The sequence below is a fragment of the Oncorhynchus keta genome, chromosome 36 (genome assembly GCF_023373465.1).
Source record: "Oncorhynchus keta strain PuntledgeMale-10-30-2019 chromosome 36, Oket_V2, whole genome shotgun sequence".
NCBI lineage: Eukaryota > Metazoa > Chordata > Actinopteri > Salmoniformes > Salmonidae > Oncorhynchus > Oncorhynchus keta.
Window position 1 is genome coordinate 5,662,398 of NC_068456.1, and position 16,031 is coordinate 5,678,428.

The 16,031-nt window shown below is 41.4% G+C and overlaps 1 protein-coding gene and 1 long non-coding RNA gene across 2 annotated transcripts; one reads left to right on the top strand and one right to left on the bottom strand.

The window, feature by feature from the left end:
- Positions 1-1,550: 1,550 nt before the first annotated feature.
- LOC118369517 (DENN domain-containing protein 10-like) lies at positions 1,551-6,324 on the top strand. The gene is made up of 10 exons (XM_035753954.1): positions 1,551-1,695; positions 1,928-2,085; positions 2,830-3,026; positions 3,120-3,199; positions 3,308-3,456; positions 3,632-3,743; positions 4,615-4,715; positions 5,167-5,274; positions 5,461-5,555; positions 5,733-6,324. Exons 2-10 carry the CDS (start codon positions 2,040-2,042, stop codon positions 5,898-5,900), a joined length of 1,056 nt encoding a protein of 351 aa, XP_035609847.1. The 5' UTR covers positions 1,551-1,695; positions 1,928-2,039; the 3' UTR covers positions 5,901-6,324.
- A 1,088-nt stretch (positions 6,325-7,412) lies between these two features.
- LOC118369518 (uncharacterized) lies at positions 7,413-10,692 on the bottom strand. Its single transcript, XR_004822621.2, has 2 exons — positions 10,523-10,692; positions 7,413-8,764 (listed from the first exon to the last, which is right to left on the bottom strand). It is a non-coding gene; the product is annotated as an uncharacterized LOC118369518 (long non-coding RNA).
- Between the last annotated feature and the right edge of the window lie 5,339 nt (positions 10,693-16,031).

Sequence of the window (16,031 nt, forward strand, 5' to 3'; positions counted from 1 at the left end):
TTCATCTTGAGGATACAAGGAATTACAGCTCCAATATTTACATTTTGGGGGGGACCCAATCAAATCTACATAGAAAATGTATGTTATAGATCTGTCATTCTCATTGAAAGCAAGTCTCAGAAGCAGTAGATATGTGCTATGTGTGCAATTTCTATGCTTCACGTTCTTAAATGTCGTTTTTGAATTTTAAATGAGGCTTTGTACACCTGCTTCAAACAGCTGAAAATACTATATTTTTTCTCATGGAAAATATATATTTCACAGCGGTTTAGTTGGTATTAGGATTATTTCCACTATACTTGCTTGTTTTGTCACATAAACTGAAATTAGGCGAACTATTCGAATTTTAGCAACCAGGAAATGGTGGAGCGACACCTGCATAGTGCATCAAATTGCAGCATCATTTTCCCAGTTGTCTCGAATGCACTAAGGTCGAATATTTTTTATTTTAATATTGTTTTGAACGCGGCATATGGAAGCGAGCGACAACGGTTTCATTACGGTCACGTGGGTCGTCCTGGAGTACGGATGAAAAAATAAGCGTCATTAACGGTCCAAGTCGCGCAAAAAGCTTCAAAATAGAGGTCCTCCGTTTACTTGAACACTCACAAATGGTACATTTGGCTGTATCAATACGCCTTATTCTGTTTCGTTGTTCCTACCCTCCTCTTTTCATGCTATTGTAGGAGGTGTTAAGTCTTATTGTTGAGTGCTAGTGGTTACATTAAATACATTAAATAAAACATGTAATCGGTACATGTAATTATTTTAATAAGGGGACATCGAAATGTGTATTAAACAAATAGCTTTTGCAGTCTTCAATATACATGAGTTCAATATTGTTCATTTAAATTATCTGTAATAATAGTTTATTTTTCATTTCACTAGATGGCACTGTTCTCCATGCTGCTCATATCCAGGCAGGTCATGCATCTATGTCATTGCAGGTTTCCTAGAGGGGAAATAACAATAGGTCAAGTGAGTTAGATTTTCATTTTATTCACCTTTTAGTTTTGAATACAGTAAAACATCCCAGGTCAAAAATAACACAAAACACTGAATAGATTTTGTTCATAAACCATGCAAGTGGCACAATCATGAAATAAACATTGGGATTAAGTTATTTGGTAAAATTCAATGCTATCCGGGATGGGACATCCTTACCCTAAACTCTAACCCCTACCCTTACCCTACCCCAACCCTTGTGTTAACCATTGAAAATGTCTACTTCAACGGGGTAGGGACTTCCCAAGGATCCCCGTCCAAAGTTATCCCTGGACGGGGCCAATGTGAAAATGTTCTGTTCAAAACATGTTTAAATCCTGTTCTGTTACGAATTGACAGTAGTTAGAAAACCACTAATACTTCCAGCAACAGTGTTGGTATTGTTTTTTACAGGGCACTATAACGAAAAGCGTTATCATTAGGCTAATAATAATACAGTGAATCTATCTTTGTTCATTTTCAAATGTTTGAGTAACTTTTAACTATATGTTTTGTGATTTTTAAATCAGATACACGTCCTGTAACAGATTTTTGGGGGACTTTTATTTAGAAAATTTAACGTATGATCACATGATCTCAAATGCGATTGGTTCACAATGCTTGTGTGTTTTGAAAGCATCAATGTTAGCTAATCATTTATACATTTTGTAGATTCGCTAAATCCAATCGCAGATCTGGACCAGACACACGGTACAGTAACTGTACTTTCAACTTTGTGTGTCCTATACTGTAGCTAGCTAGAATCCTTAGACTGTTATCATCAAACTGTGCATAGCTTCTCAAATCAAATGTTATCACTGTCGAACTACTTGTAGCTAATCATTCATTGTGGCTAATTTGTTGATTTCGGTATAGCCTCTAACCTGCTAGAGCTAATGAACATGTTTTACTCTTCTTTCTTGCTCATCCTATCTCCAAACAGTTAGGAACAGCTAGCTAGCTGTTCGTTTGGTGAAAGTACTTCCTTGCCCAAGACAAGCTGTCATGCGTCCCTAATTGTCAACTCCCACAGTACAACAGAATTGTGATGGGATATGGCGGCACCAGAAACTCAGCTCATGTTAAGCGTTGGGTTAATTGGTAAGGAAAGACATATCCTTCCCCTTTTTAAAATTATTTTTACCCTGCTTTTTTTTGGTTGATGCGTGCCAAGTTTGCTCCTGTTCGGCTTTGACTGGCATCACATGATATCAACAAAGATTTGTTTAACTAACCCAAGACAGACCACAGCTTGTCGTTTCCAATGTGGGCAAATTAATCATAGTGGGTAAAACCAAGCACGAGTTAGCGAGATCCTATTGGCGCGTTCTAGTTTATTTCCGTTAGGGAACGCCTACGCTGTGAACTGCGTTTATGCTATAACTCAATTCGTCTTTACTCTCCTTCTAAATAACTACATTTGTAGAAACTGTGGCAAAGGGCGAAGTCTACAAAATGTTGTATGTTCTGTTCATAACAGATTCTAGTTTTGGGAACAGAACTGTATTGAGATCAAATGTTTAATTGATGAGAAGATTTGCAGAATTTCGGCCAAAATCCATCTCGTTCCAGTCTTCTCCCACTGCCCGCCAGTGGGCTTCCTCTCACTACCATATTTGGTAGTCAGTGGAAACGCCAACCGGATGCTTCACATTTATACATCCAGGGAAATATCTGTCTCATTGTTCTATCTGTGATATCAATGTGATTAAGTATTTTACCATCTTTGATTTTACTTCCTGTAAGCATGAGAACAGATTAATTTAGTTAAAGATCTGGTAATAATGATAATAAAGAGTTGTGAAAACAATATGACACGTTATTCTCATATTCTTCCCCACACAGAGAAAGATGTGAATGCAGACACCTTGTGGGTGTGGTGCTATCCCTCAGTCAGTGCTGAGCTCCGGGAGGTCCTGCTCAGTAAGTGCTGTCTCAGACAGGACAGCCGAGGCTTGCACACTTTTGTGTTTGGCCAGTTCCGCCGTACCTGGTACTACATATCCACGGTAGCGGTGCAGGAACCAACCGCTCTAAAGAAGGTACAGTTAGTTTTGAAATTCTCCATTCATTTAAATAATTTGAACCTGTAGGTCTAATGATAAATTATTTTGCTCGTATTTCTCTCTTTTTAGGTCACACATTTTTCAATAGTTGTCACAACAAAGGACTTCAACCCTGAGAAGTATGCAGCATTCAGTCGAGTACTATGCAGGTACAGCATACTACGCTAATGCACCCCCATGGCTAAATGTCTGCTTGTTTAATACTTCCCCAAAACATATTTCTTCATTCATTTCTTCATGTGTGTTTTATCATTCAGGATGTACATCAAACATGGGAGCCCCGTGAAAATGATGGAGGGTTACATTGCAGTCCTCACCAAAGGCTTCTGTCAGAGTGATGAGAATGGCTCCTTTCTCATCAAGGACTACGATGTCAGGAAGGCCTACTTAGCAGGCTCAGTGAAAGGTTAGACATGTACAAATATAAAACACTTATTACAGTATAAGGACATGATTGTTCATACAAGGTGCTTGACACTGTCCAGTTTCCTTATTGGTATGCAAAGAAGCATTTCCTTGAAGAAGCTGATCCCATTCGATTACCAGGATTAGGTAGACTATCTTGTGATTTACTGTTTCAGATGTGGTGTCCCAGTTTGGGATGGAGACCATCATCCTGTACACAGCCCTTATGCTAAAGAAGAGGATCGTGGTCCATCACCCCCAGGTTGAAGCACTGTTGGAGTTCACAAGGTGACTAAGGCAATAGAGAAAATGCACCGAGGAAAATACGGGCGACGATGTAACATGCGTTTCCCAAAACACCACCAGTGCGCAGAGAGGGAGAGTTTGCGAAGTGATGTGATCGAAAGAAACCGCTGCTTTCGGATCAGCTTTCTCCCGTTCAAGTCTTACCTTAACATTAGAATTATTCCACAATACTGATGACAGATCAGCCCCTATGAGATATTATCACCTATGGCTACAAATATTGAGGCGGCTTATTCTAATGCTTATCCTATATGCACGAAATTAAGATTTGACACATTGTTTGTGCACATGTAGGCAAAAATAACAGACAGTAGCATACAAATAGCTGGATTAAACTCAATTGAAATAACAAGAAATGTTAACAAGAAAATCATTGAAATAAAGTATAGTGCCTATACTGTATTTATTTGATACATCTAATATCCTTCGCTTGTTTGTATCATTTGCAAAGACATTGGCAACTTTCTATTTGTAGTCAAAATCGGTTTAAAGTTATCAGCAGTTACAGAAAGACAGAGAAACATCTTGATGGGGAAGGGCAAAAAAGCATCTAACAACGCACTTAGCTGTCGCACTTAGCTGTTATACTAGTGGTCTGAGGCCGTCATTAAATAGCAAGCCTTTTCAAGTGCATCTTCAGTAACGATGGTTTTGGTAAACGGCTCTGAGATTTAACAATAGTCCTATGAAGGTTCTAACGATGAAGTTAGCCTTAAGATGATTTGGGGAAACTGGGCCCAGACCTTTGACTGTTCATGGACTTCATTGTTGAAGTGGATTACAATTGATGTTTTCGAGAGAACCAGACATCTTCATATCAAATGTATGATTTTATTGTATTTTTCCCTCCTAGAGCTCTTCCGGCTCTGACATGGCACAGGAAAGACTGGTCCATTTTGCACCCTTATGTCCACCTGACTGACAGTGAGCTCGAGAATCTCAGGACGTGCACTGGTGAGGATGTCTGGTTCATTAGATCCACATTAAAGCAAACTGATTCAGACCCCAGGGTCATGTTCATTAAACACCAAAGAGAAGAACATGGACTGTAACAGTCAGGGACTTCCTTGACCTGTCCAATAGAATGTTCATTTTCTCTTGCAAAATGTTTTCCTTTGCGTGTCCTAATGAACACAACCCAGATTCCCATTGTCTCCCAACAGTCAGTTCCACACACACACACACACACACACACACACACACACACACACACACACACACAGGAAGACTCATGCAATAATCGACTTGCAGTACATTATTTTTACTTGCCTGTTGTTTTGAAAACATGTTCCTTGGAGATTCTCAACGTAGAGTTCTGTGAGTACCCCCATCTGCACTGTCCCTGAAAAGCCTTATGGTGAAGAAATGAATAGTTGATTCACCCATATGCTCACTGTCTCTGCAGGGTACGTCGCAGGATTTGTTGATCCAGAAGTGAGCAACAGATCGGACTTGTTTGACGTATATGTAAACCTCCCAGATAGTGAGATTACTATATCCCAGAGTGCCAAAGGTGGGTGTCTCAATTCTAATCTCCTTCCTATTACTGTAAAAGGCAGTCTGGCCAAAGTGAAGAATGCTCTGTATCTAAAAATATAAATAACGGAATGTAGAGAAACCTTGCTACCTAGTCCTCCCTCAAGCATCCACCATTTCTTAAACCATATGATGTCTCTCCTATCTACTCTATACACCAAAGAGGCCATGTCTATGGGAAAGCTGCACAAAGACATTGGGCTCTTCATTGTCCAGTCTGCAGAGAATGCTGATAGAACAGACGGGCAGATTATCAAGGTGAGAGTTGAAAGTACACATGACATCCTTACCATTCATTCTTCAGTGATCAGAGAAGGTGTGAGGTATGCCTTTTCAAAGATGAACAGTGTTCATACAGTAAATATGTTATTATAAGTATCCCGGTATTTAGCACAATTACGAAAAAAAGCTGTCTGTTTGGTATGATGTTTTCAGGACATTTCCATAAAGACGAGGGAGATCCTTGCTAACTTGGCGTCATTAGCCGAGGAATGTGAGAACTCTAAAATCACCCTGGAGACCTTAAAGCAGCGCCACTTCCCGCCTGCTACAGAGAACTTCCTGTTTCACTTGGCAGCTGCTGAGCAGCTCCTCAAGATATGACCCTTGATCTCCTACATCATGTAACATGCCATGTGGTGTGAGAACACTGAATATTAGCATAGGCATTCATCTATGTAATTATACATACAGTGGCGTGTTAAGGAGAATGGGAAGAACTCAGGTGTTAGGTATTGCACACAATTGCATTCCTGACTCTTAACAATACCAACAGAGCCTACTTTTCACAATGTAACAGACAAATGAGATATACAGACATTGTCTTGTTTTGACAATAATACAATAACATTTACATAGCATTCCATAGTTCAGCAATTCAATAGTTAATCTTAAAACCGCTAACAGATTAATTTGAGTTCTCAAGAACCTTGATTTAGCATGTTATATTTCAGAATTAAAGAAAGCGATCTATGTGAAATATTGTATACTGAACAAAAATATACAATAAATGTAACAATTTCAAAGATTTTTATTGAGTTACAGTTCATTTCAGGAAATCAGTCAATTTAAATAAATTCATTAGGCCTTAAAATCTCTGGATTTCATATGACTGGGAATATTGTTGGTCAGACATACCTTTAAAAAAAGGGTAGGGGCGTGGATCAGAAAACCAGTCAGTATCTGTTGTGACCACCATTTGCAGCACGACACATCTCCTTCGCATAGAGTTGATCAGGCTACTGGTCATGGACTGTGGAATGCTGTCCCACTTCTCTTCACTGGCTGTGAAAGTTGCTGAATATTGGCGTGAACTAGAACACGCTGTTACACATGCCGATCCAGAGCCTCCCAAACGTGCTCAACAGATGACATGTCTGGTGAGTATGGAGGCCCTGGAAGAACTGAGACATTTTCAGTCTCCAGAAATTGTGTACAGATCCTTGCGTCATGGGGTCGTGCATTATCATGTTGATACATGAGGCGATGGCGGCGGACGAACGGCATGACAATGGGCGTCGGGATCTCGTCACGGTATCTCTGCATTCAAATGACCATCGATAAAATTAAATTGTGTTCATTGTCCGTAGCTTATGCCTGCCCATACCATTCCACCACCACCACCATGGGACACTGTTAACATGGTTGACATCAGCAAACCGATCGCCCAAATCAAAGTTTATTTGTTACGTGCGCTGAATACAACAGTGAAATGCTTACTTACTGCACTGTTGGTTAGAGCCTGTATCTACGTTTAAAAAAATAAAGAAATAAATTATGCCATACTGTGGTTGTGAGGCCGTTTGGATCTACTTCCAAATTCTCTAAAACTACCGGCGGTTTACGGTAGAGAAATGAACATTAAATTCTCTGGCAACAGCTTTGGTGGACATTCCTGCAGTCAGCATGCCAATTGCACGCTCCCTCAACTTGAGACATCTGTGGCATTGTGTTGTGTGACAAATCTGCACATTTTAGAGTGGTCTTTTATTGTCCCCAGCAGAAGGTTCACCTGTGTAATGATCCTGCTGTTTTGTCAGCTTCTTGATATGCCACACCTGTCAGGTGGATGGATTATCTTGGTGTTGTGGAAATTACCACCAGGGGCAGCTGAAGTCAATATTAAATTAATCATTCTTTATTATCAGCAAGCTGGAGAGGTTCCAACAAACGTAATGCACCATAGTACATGTCAGTTGTGGCAGTCACGTTCTCTTATATACTGCTTACACAGACAAGTTATATTTGCATGATTTACATTACTCATAATTAATTCATAATTAATATTTGGTTCCTGTATGTGATCGACCAATACCTCACCACACGGCTTCTCTCCAAGCTGAGACCTTGAAACTGAGATATCCCTTTTGATTCCCAGAACAATGTTCTGGGTGTACTGCCAATTGGTCTGAGGAGGAGGTCACAGTCACCTGCATGAACCAAGAAAGAAGGAAAGGAGATGCTGTGTACAATTCAATGCTATCTCTTCAGACAACATTTTCCCGCACATTCCCTGCTTTTATCACTATGTGATAATTATCATTACATTTTAAGGTAAGCATCACATTATAGCTTCTATCAAAATACATAAGTAAACTACATTAATTCATAAAACCACAGACACTTTCAAACCCTTTATTCTGGGTTGTACAATCCAACTAGTAACTGATCGTAATACCATAGCCCTTACTTGTAAAACCATTGCAGTAGAATGATACAGTTACACATACGCTTCATAAAACCACAGACACTTTCATTTATGGATTCTGGAAATGGCATTTCAGATGGAGCTTTTGTTGCGATTGGCATGTTAATGACAAATTGGTATCTCAATGCATTTTTTTGTCTAAATTACTATGTATTTTGCAGTGTGCAGACCTCCACAATCAACCTGATACCCCAAATAAACCATTTTGGACAAGCCTAAATCAAATATGGGCACGGTTGACCACCACCGGTTGCCATTCCCTGGCATTCATTCTTCATTCTTCTTGCGTTTCTTCATTTTCGTCTTCAGTTTGACCTACCAATGGCACATGTTCAATGTAGATGGCCCTTGGTAATGTTCCAATTTCAATATCGGAGGAATAATCTGATTTTTGCAAACAGCAGACAAATCTCTCACCTGAGCTGCCACCATCCTTTACAGTCCATTATGTCTTCTCCATTTTCTGACCAGTACACAGAACCATGAGAGATGTCTGGACGGGACCTCTCTCTATGCTCACTCCACGTGGACTCATGCCACACTCCTGAGAGAAAAAGCAGTTGATAGCTTAGACTGGATACTGTGCACAGGTTGCTGACTCAGACTCAGGTCTCCGGTAGAAGTGGTGAAGGACAGGGGCCATAGTGAACACCATTGTTGCCATCACTTCAGCCGGTTAGAGGGCGTGAGGCTCACCCGGTCTAATTATCCCTTCCATGAAGTCTTGATAGATACCATCTGTGGTCACCTTCGCCATAACCTCAAGAGAGGACAGACCAGAACAACAGTTTAGTTAAGGGTATTTCTGATTCAGGAAATCCAGACAAACTATTCACTGTATGACAAATTAATACTACCACTAATATTCTTAATAAAAATGTCAAAGATAATAACAACGCACTGTTGAAACCATTTTTGAAAATAGGCTTCTCCTCCCCTATCACATTGGCAACCTCACCGCAGAGATACAGGGTCAGGGAGTTAGAGGGCTAATCCTACAGACCCAAACTGGTGCGATTTGTGTTACAAAAACAACAACAACAGCAATATACTTCTTCATATAAACACCTTATCCTTTATCCAATCAAGCTCTCTGTAAGGTTACCTGCTTTGGTCCACATCAATATTTCATATGCACCGAGGGGTATAGCAAGTAATGGCATAGTCTCAGCATTGTCTGGTAACAATCCACAAACCCAACAATCTGATACATTCTGTAGTACAGATACCTTACTAGATAATTGCAAGAAAGTGTTTGACCCAGGGAAAACTTCAATCCATTTGGAGTAACTGTCATCCATTACCAACATATATGTTTTCCTTTTACAGGCAGGCATGTAAACAAAATACATTTGCATATTTACCAAAGGGCCCCAGGGGACAGGTAATTCTCCCTTTGGACACATGACTCACATCGGGATTCATGCGTCCAAAAAAACAACAACACTGCCAGTTAAATAACATTTGTACTAATCAGAAGAACAAATCAAATTTGAATTACAACCCTTGATAACTCCAGAAGGAAATAATTGTATCCCATAAGGTCATTCAAGGCATAGTAAAATAGACTAGAGACAGGTTTCCCTCATTCAGGGGCAGCACTCTCTCCTTCTCATGGTCTGAATCACACATAGGACTATTGATAAATGATAAACTTCTTCCTAATTATAAGTGTTTACATATTACAATTAAATCTCACCCGATGTCTCTAGCCTTAATGAGGCCATTCAACCCCAGTAAGTGAATTTGTCTTTGCCTTTTCTTTCCCTGTATTCAGACTCATTATCTAAAGACATTTCAAACATTTCTGTACCAGGTTTACATGGGGTTTTTCAGTACATTTCTTATCAGGAGTATTTGCATGTGTGCAACCCAAATCTGGAAAATAGAAACTTCAGAAAATGTTATTTGTGTGCTCTTTAAGGTGCATTTTTTCCCACCAACCTATGAAGAACCCTACTAAAACCAAATATAAAGAAAGACCCAACACAATAAATCAAACACGGTATTAACACAAATGACAAATATTCATAACAGGTGGGTTGTGTGTGGGTGCTGGCATGTGTGGTAAAATGTAGGGTAAAAACAAACAAAATGGCCAAGCCTTACTTAATTTGGAACTGTGTAAAAAAAAAAATCTTGATTAAAACCATGCATATACAGAATCGTACTTCAGATACAGTGTCCTGTTAAGCAACATAGGCACTTATCATTTTGACTTGTTGCATTTACTTGTTGCTGATTGCCCCTTTGACATCAACTAGTCAAAATATGAAACCTGTTGTTTATCAAATCTGCTATGTCCCTCAAAAAGTAGGCGCTGGCTTATCAACTCAATACTCGGTACTGAAACATTTACTTGGATTTACTTCAATTTTGGACACAGTTCCACGTATTGAAAACAGATTGTTTTAGATGACATTACCTTCTTACTTAAATTACTGGTGTTACCAAAACTATATAATTGAGAAATAATCATTGAAAATTGTCAAAACGTCTCTTATTCAATTAGTCATACCTCTGTCCCAAATGTCCCAATGTATCCCTTACAGCCTGTTTGAGTTCAGTGAGTACCACTTATTTTCACTGGCGGCTTATCTATTTGTCCACAGGAAGCTTATCTATAACCCAAACACCAGATGGCAGCCTCTAATTTAATATCTGTCCCTCTGTTCGTAATGCAACTTTGTATTGAAACTTCAGCTTCTTCAAATTACTAAAATGTGGCATTATTAGAGTGCTATCTGAAAGCCACTAATATTGCCATTCACTTTGTTACTTTCACTAGTCTCCATTTCTGTTTCCTTCAACTAGGACCCTTTCTTCCTAATAGGAAGACCCTCTCAATTACTACTGCTAATACGCATGGATCACTCTCAAACAATGTTCTGCTTTTACTGCTATTGTAAGGGTTTAAAACAAACAAAACAAACATGATAACTTTCTCCAAATTGGAAGGCATTGTTGGCATTTTAGTCTACCCTTACAATGTTACTTATAATATTTATTATTAATTTTTGTTTGATATTCACTTTCTGCTTCACACTTATTAAATGTCTATTATTTTAAGATTAACATGTAATGCGCCAAATGTATAAAATATAAGGGAAGAGAGAAACTTTTGGAGGAAGCTTCCTTTTTCAGATAGCTCTCTAGACTAGGGTTTCTTTCTGGGGCCATGTCTATTATAACTGGACTAGCACTGCCTATCAACCCACTGTAGATGGAGTGTTCTGTTCATAATAAGTCTGGCACCGTAGACAGGATAGACTGGGCCTTAGGGTTAGTTATCATCTCTAGTTTTATTGGTTAGGGGTAAGTGAAGTCCTGTACATTTACCAAAAGTGGATATGCACCAATCTTTGTCTGAGACTTTATATTCCAGACCCTTTAGGCAGTCATACAATGCTTTAACCTTACCTTTATCACATGATCCATAAAGGGACCACACTGAACATTTCCCAGAATAATTTTACGCCCCTTATATACATCTACGTGTGGGTATGCAAGTTGTATATTATTATAATTATTTCCACTGTTACTCTATCAAATTTATAGTAACCCATTATACTATTCATACAGCATATGCAGTAATAGTACTCTCTCCTTTCATATCTTCACATCACACAGAATCCTTATATAACGTTATAAAACAACTTAGGTATTCACATCCACACCACCAGCAATGATCACAGCGCAGCCAGCCCAAGAGTATACAGTTGAAGTCGGAAGTTTACATACACTTAGGTTGGAGTATTTAAAACTCGTTTTTAAACCACTCCACAAATTTCTTGTTAACACCTAACTTCAACACTCACACAACTCTAACATTCACTTAGTACTAGTCCCAAACACACTCAGTAAAGTAGGTCTTTGTGCCTGAATAGATCAAATGAAACACTAACGTTGCGTGGAATATGTATGTCCTCATCTGGTTTTAGGAAATTCAACTATATATTTTCTTACATTTTCGTAATATCCTATTTGTTCTAAAATGCATGCAAGTATCTGTGCCACTAAATCAAGAACATGCATAAAAAATATATATATATTTTTTTAACGGAGCATTAATTTGATTTTTTGCATTATGTCATAAAATGTCCATAATATATCTGCAGTAATAGTGGAACGATAGTATTTCACACCCCCCCCAAAAAAGAAAAAAGAAAATCCTTTGGGCCCTTACAAAATTGCGTTCAGAATTTCAGTTTTTCTGATGGTCAACAAAAGACTGTTCTTTCTTGTTTTCAAATTGGAGGGCTGCACCTTCCCTCTTTGAGAAGCATCACTCTGAGGCCTGATCATCTTCTTCCGAGCGCAATCAACAATGCTGGATTTTTTTAGGCAAGCATCCAGCCCCACTGGTTGCGGAAACATGTGCCAAAAAGAGTAAATATAGGTGACAATTTTTATCGCTGGAGTGAAGTTATGGCCCTTAAAAGGGCTGAAGTCTGATGCAGAGATGGCCTGTTTTCTGCTTGACACGTTGCAGTACCAAGACATTGCGCCAGCTACAGTAGCTTGCTAGCCAGTTAATGTTAGCTGTGATGTTTATGAATGGAGAATCCGGGTTAGCTTTATGCTATCTATAAATCATATGGCTGTTTTCATAAGTAACTAAGGTGTACTTGGTATTTACGTTATAAAACCAGTCAGGATATTGACATAAGCATGTGTGTTTTTGAGAGTCATTATCATTTAGAATTAACTTACATTTTAGAACGTATTTACGTATTGCATTGACGGCTAGCTAACGTTTCATGTGCATTTCTCTGTTTGAGAGTGATAGAACTGTAATGACGCTCGGCTGTAACGTTAGCAGCTGTAATGGTGCTCGGCAGTATGGTTGCCTTGCCTTTATAAGACCAACCAATACCTCACGAGGCACACTCTGGCATTCTCTCAACCAGATTCACCTGGAATGCTTTTCCAACAGCCTTGAATTCTAAATAAATCACTGACAGTGTCACCAGCAAAGCACCCCCACACCATCACACCTCCTCCTCAATGCTTCACGGTGGGAACCATACATGCGGAGATCATCCATTCACCTACTCTACGTCTCACAAATACACAAATACATACATAACACCTAGACTAGTAAACACCCATAGACATACAAAACCCCTAGACAGGAACAAAAACGCATACATCACCCATGTCACACCCTGACCTAAACAAAATAATAAAGAATACTAAGGTCAGGGCGTGACAGTACCCCCCCCAAAGGTGCGGACTCCCGGCCGCACACCTACGCCTATATGGGAGATTCTGGCGGATCCAGACTTGAGGGAGACTCCGTCGTAGGAGTTTCAGGTCTGCGGTCCGTCGTAGGAGGCTGCGGCCTGTCGTAGAAGGCTCCGGTCTGCGGCCCGTCGTAGGAGGTTCCGGTCTGCGGCCCCGTCGTAGGAGGTTCCGGTCTGTAGACTGTCGCCGGACGCTCTGGACTGGGTACTGTCGCCGGATGCTCTGGACTGGCGAGGCGCACTGTGGGCCTGTTGCATGGTGCCTACACTGGTGGTACCGGGCTGGGGACACTCACCTCAGGGCAAGTGTGAGGAACAGGAACAGGGAGTACTGGACCCTGGAGACGCACTGGAGAACTGGTCCGTGGTATCGGCACTGGTGGTACCGGGCTGAGGACACTCACCTCAGGGCGAGTGCGGAGAGGAGGAACAGGGCGTACAGGGCTCTGGAGACGCACAGGAAGCCTGGTGCGTGGTGTTGGCACTGGCACTGGTGGTACTGGGCTGGGGACACGCATCTCAGAGCGTGTGCGGGGAGCAGGCACAGGGCGTACTGGGCTGTGGAGGCGTACTGGAGGTCTGGAGTGTAGAGCTGACACAACCCATCCTGGCTGGATGTTTATACTTGCCCTGCAAATGCAGGGCGCTGGCACAGGACGCACAGAGCTGTGCAGACTCACAGTACGCAGAGCCGGCGCAGGATATCCTGGTCCATAGAGGTATACTGGAGACCAGGAGCGCTGTGCCGACATGAATGGCTGGATGCCCATTCTAGCCCGGCCAATGCGATGAGCTGGAATAGAGCGCACCGGGCTAGAAATGCGCACTGGAGACACCGTGTGCATCTCTGCATAACACTGTGCCTGACCAGTAACACACTCCCCACAGTAAGCACGAGGAGTTGGCTCAGGTCTCCTACCTGACTCTGCCAATCTCCTCGTGTGCCATCCCCCCAAAACAATCTTGGGGCTGCCTCTCGGGCTTCCGTGCTAGCCGTGTACCCTTATATCGTCGCCGTTCCTCCCATGCTAACTCCAACTGCCTTCATGGTAGGTGATCCTCTCCTGCCAGTATCTCCTCCCACGTCCAGGATCCTTTACCGTCCAGTATCTCGTCCCAGGTCCGTCTTTTCACCAAGCGCTGTTCCTCCCTTTCACGCTGCTTGGGCCTTTGTTTGGTGGGTTATTCTGTCACGTTCGATGTATGGAGGAGACCAAGGCGCAGCGTAAGATTTTTATTTATTTTATTTTATTTCACCTTTATTTAACCAGGTAGGCTAGTTGAGAACAAGTTCTCATTTGCAACTGCGACCTGCTCAAGATAAAGCATAGCAGTGTGAACAGACAACACAGAGTTACACATGGAGTAAAACAATTAACAAGTCAATAACACAGTAGAAAAAAGGGGAGTCTATATACAATGTGTGCAAAAGGCATGAGGAGGTAGGCGAATAATTACAATATTGCACATTAACACTGGAGTGATAAATGATCAGATGATCATGTACAGGTAGAGATATTGGTGTGCAAAAGAGCAGAAAAGTAAATAAATAAAAACTGTGGGGATGAGGTAGGTGAAAATGGGTGGGCTATTTACCAATAGATTATGTACAGCTGCAGCGATCGGTTAGCTGCTCAGATAGCTGATGTTTGAAGTTGGTGAGGGAGATAAAAGTCTCCAACTTCAGCGATTTTTGCAATTCGTTCCAGTCACAGGCAGCAGAGTACTGGAACGAAAGGCGGCCGAATGAGGTGTTGGCTTTAGGGATGATCAGTGAGATACACCTGCTGGAGCGCGTGCTACGGATGGGTGTTGCCATCGTGACCAGTGAACTGAGATAAGGCGGAGCTTTACCTAGCATGGCCTTGTAGATGACCTGGAGCCAGTGGGTCTGGCAACGAATATGTAGCGAGGGCCAGCCGACTAGAGCATACAAGTCGCAGTGGTGGGTAGTATAAGGTGCTTTAGTGACAAAACGGATGGCACTGTGATAAACTGCATCCAGTTTGCTGAGTAGAGTGTTGGAAGCAATTTTGTAGATGACATCGCCGAAGTTGAGGATCGGTAGGATAGTCAGTTTTACTAGGGTAAGCTTGGCAGCGTGAGTGAAGGAGGCTTTGTTGCGGAATAGAAAGCCGACTCTTGATTTGATTTTCGATTGGAGATGTTTGATATGAGTCTGGAAGGAGAGTTTCCAGTCTAGCCAGACACCTAGGTACTTATGGGTGTCCACATATTCAAGGTCGGAACCATCCAGTGTGGTGATGCTAGTGGGGCATGCGGGTGCAGGCAGCGATCGGTTGAAAAGCATGCATTTGGTTTTACTAGCGTTTAAGAGCAGTTGGAGGCCACAGAAGGAGTGTTGTATGGCATTGAAGCTCGTTTGGAGGTTAGATAGCACAGTGTCCAACGACGGGCCGAAAGTATATAGAATGGTGTCGTCTGCGTAGAGGTGGATCAGGGAATCGCCCGCAGCCAGAGCAACATCATTGATATATACAGAGAAAAGAGTCAGCCCGAGAATTGAACCCTGTGGCACCCCCATAGAGACTGCCAGAGGACCGGACAGCATGCCCTCCGATTTGACACACTGAACTCTGTCTGCAAAGTAATTGGTGAACCAGGCAAGGCAGTCATCCGAAAAACCGAGGCTACTGAGTCTGCCGATAAGAATATGGTGATTGACAGAGTCGAAAGCCTTGGCAAGGTCGATGAAGACGGCTGCACAGTACTGTCTTTTATCGATGGTGGTTATGATATCGTTTAGTACCTTGAGTGTGG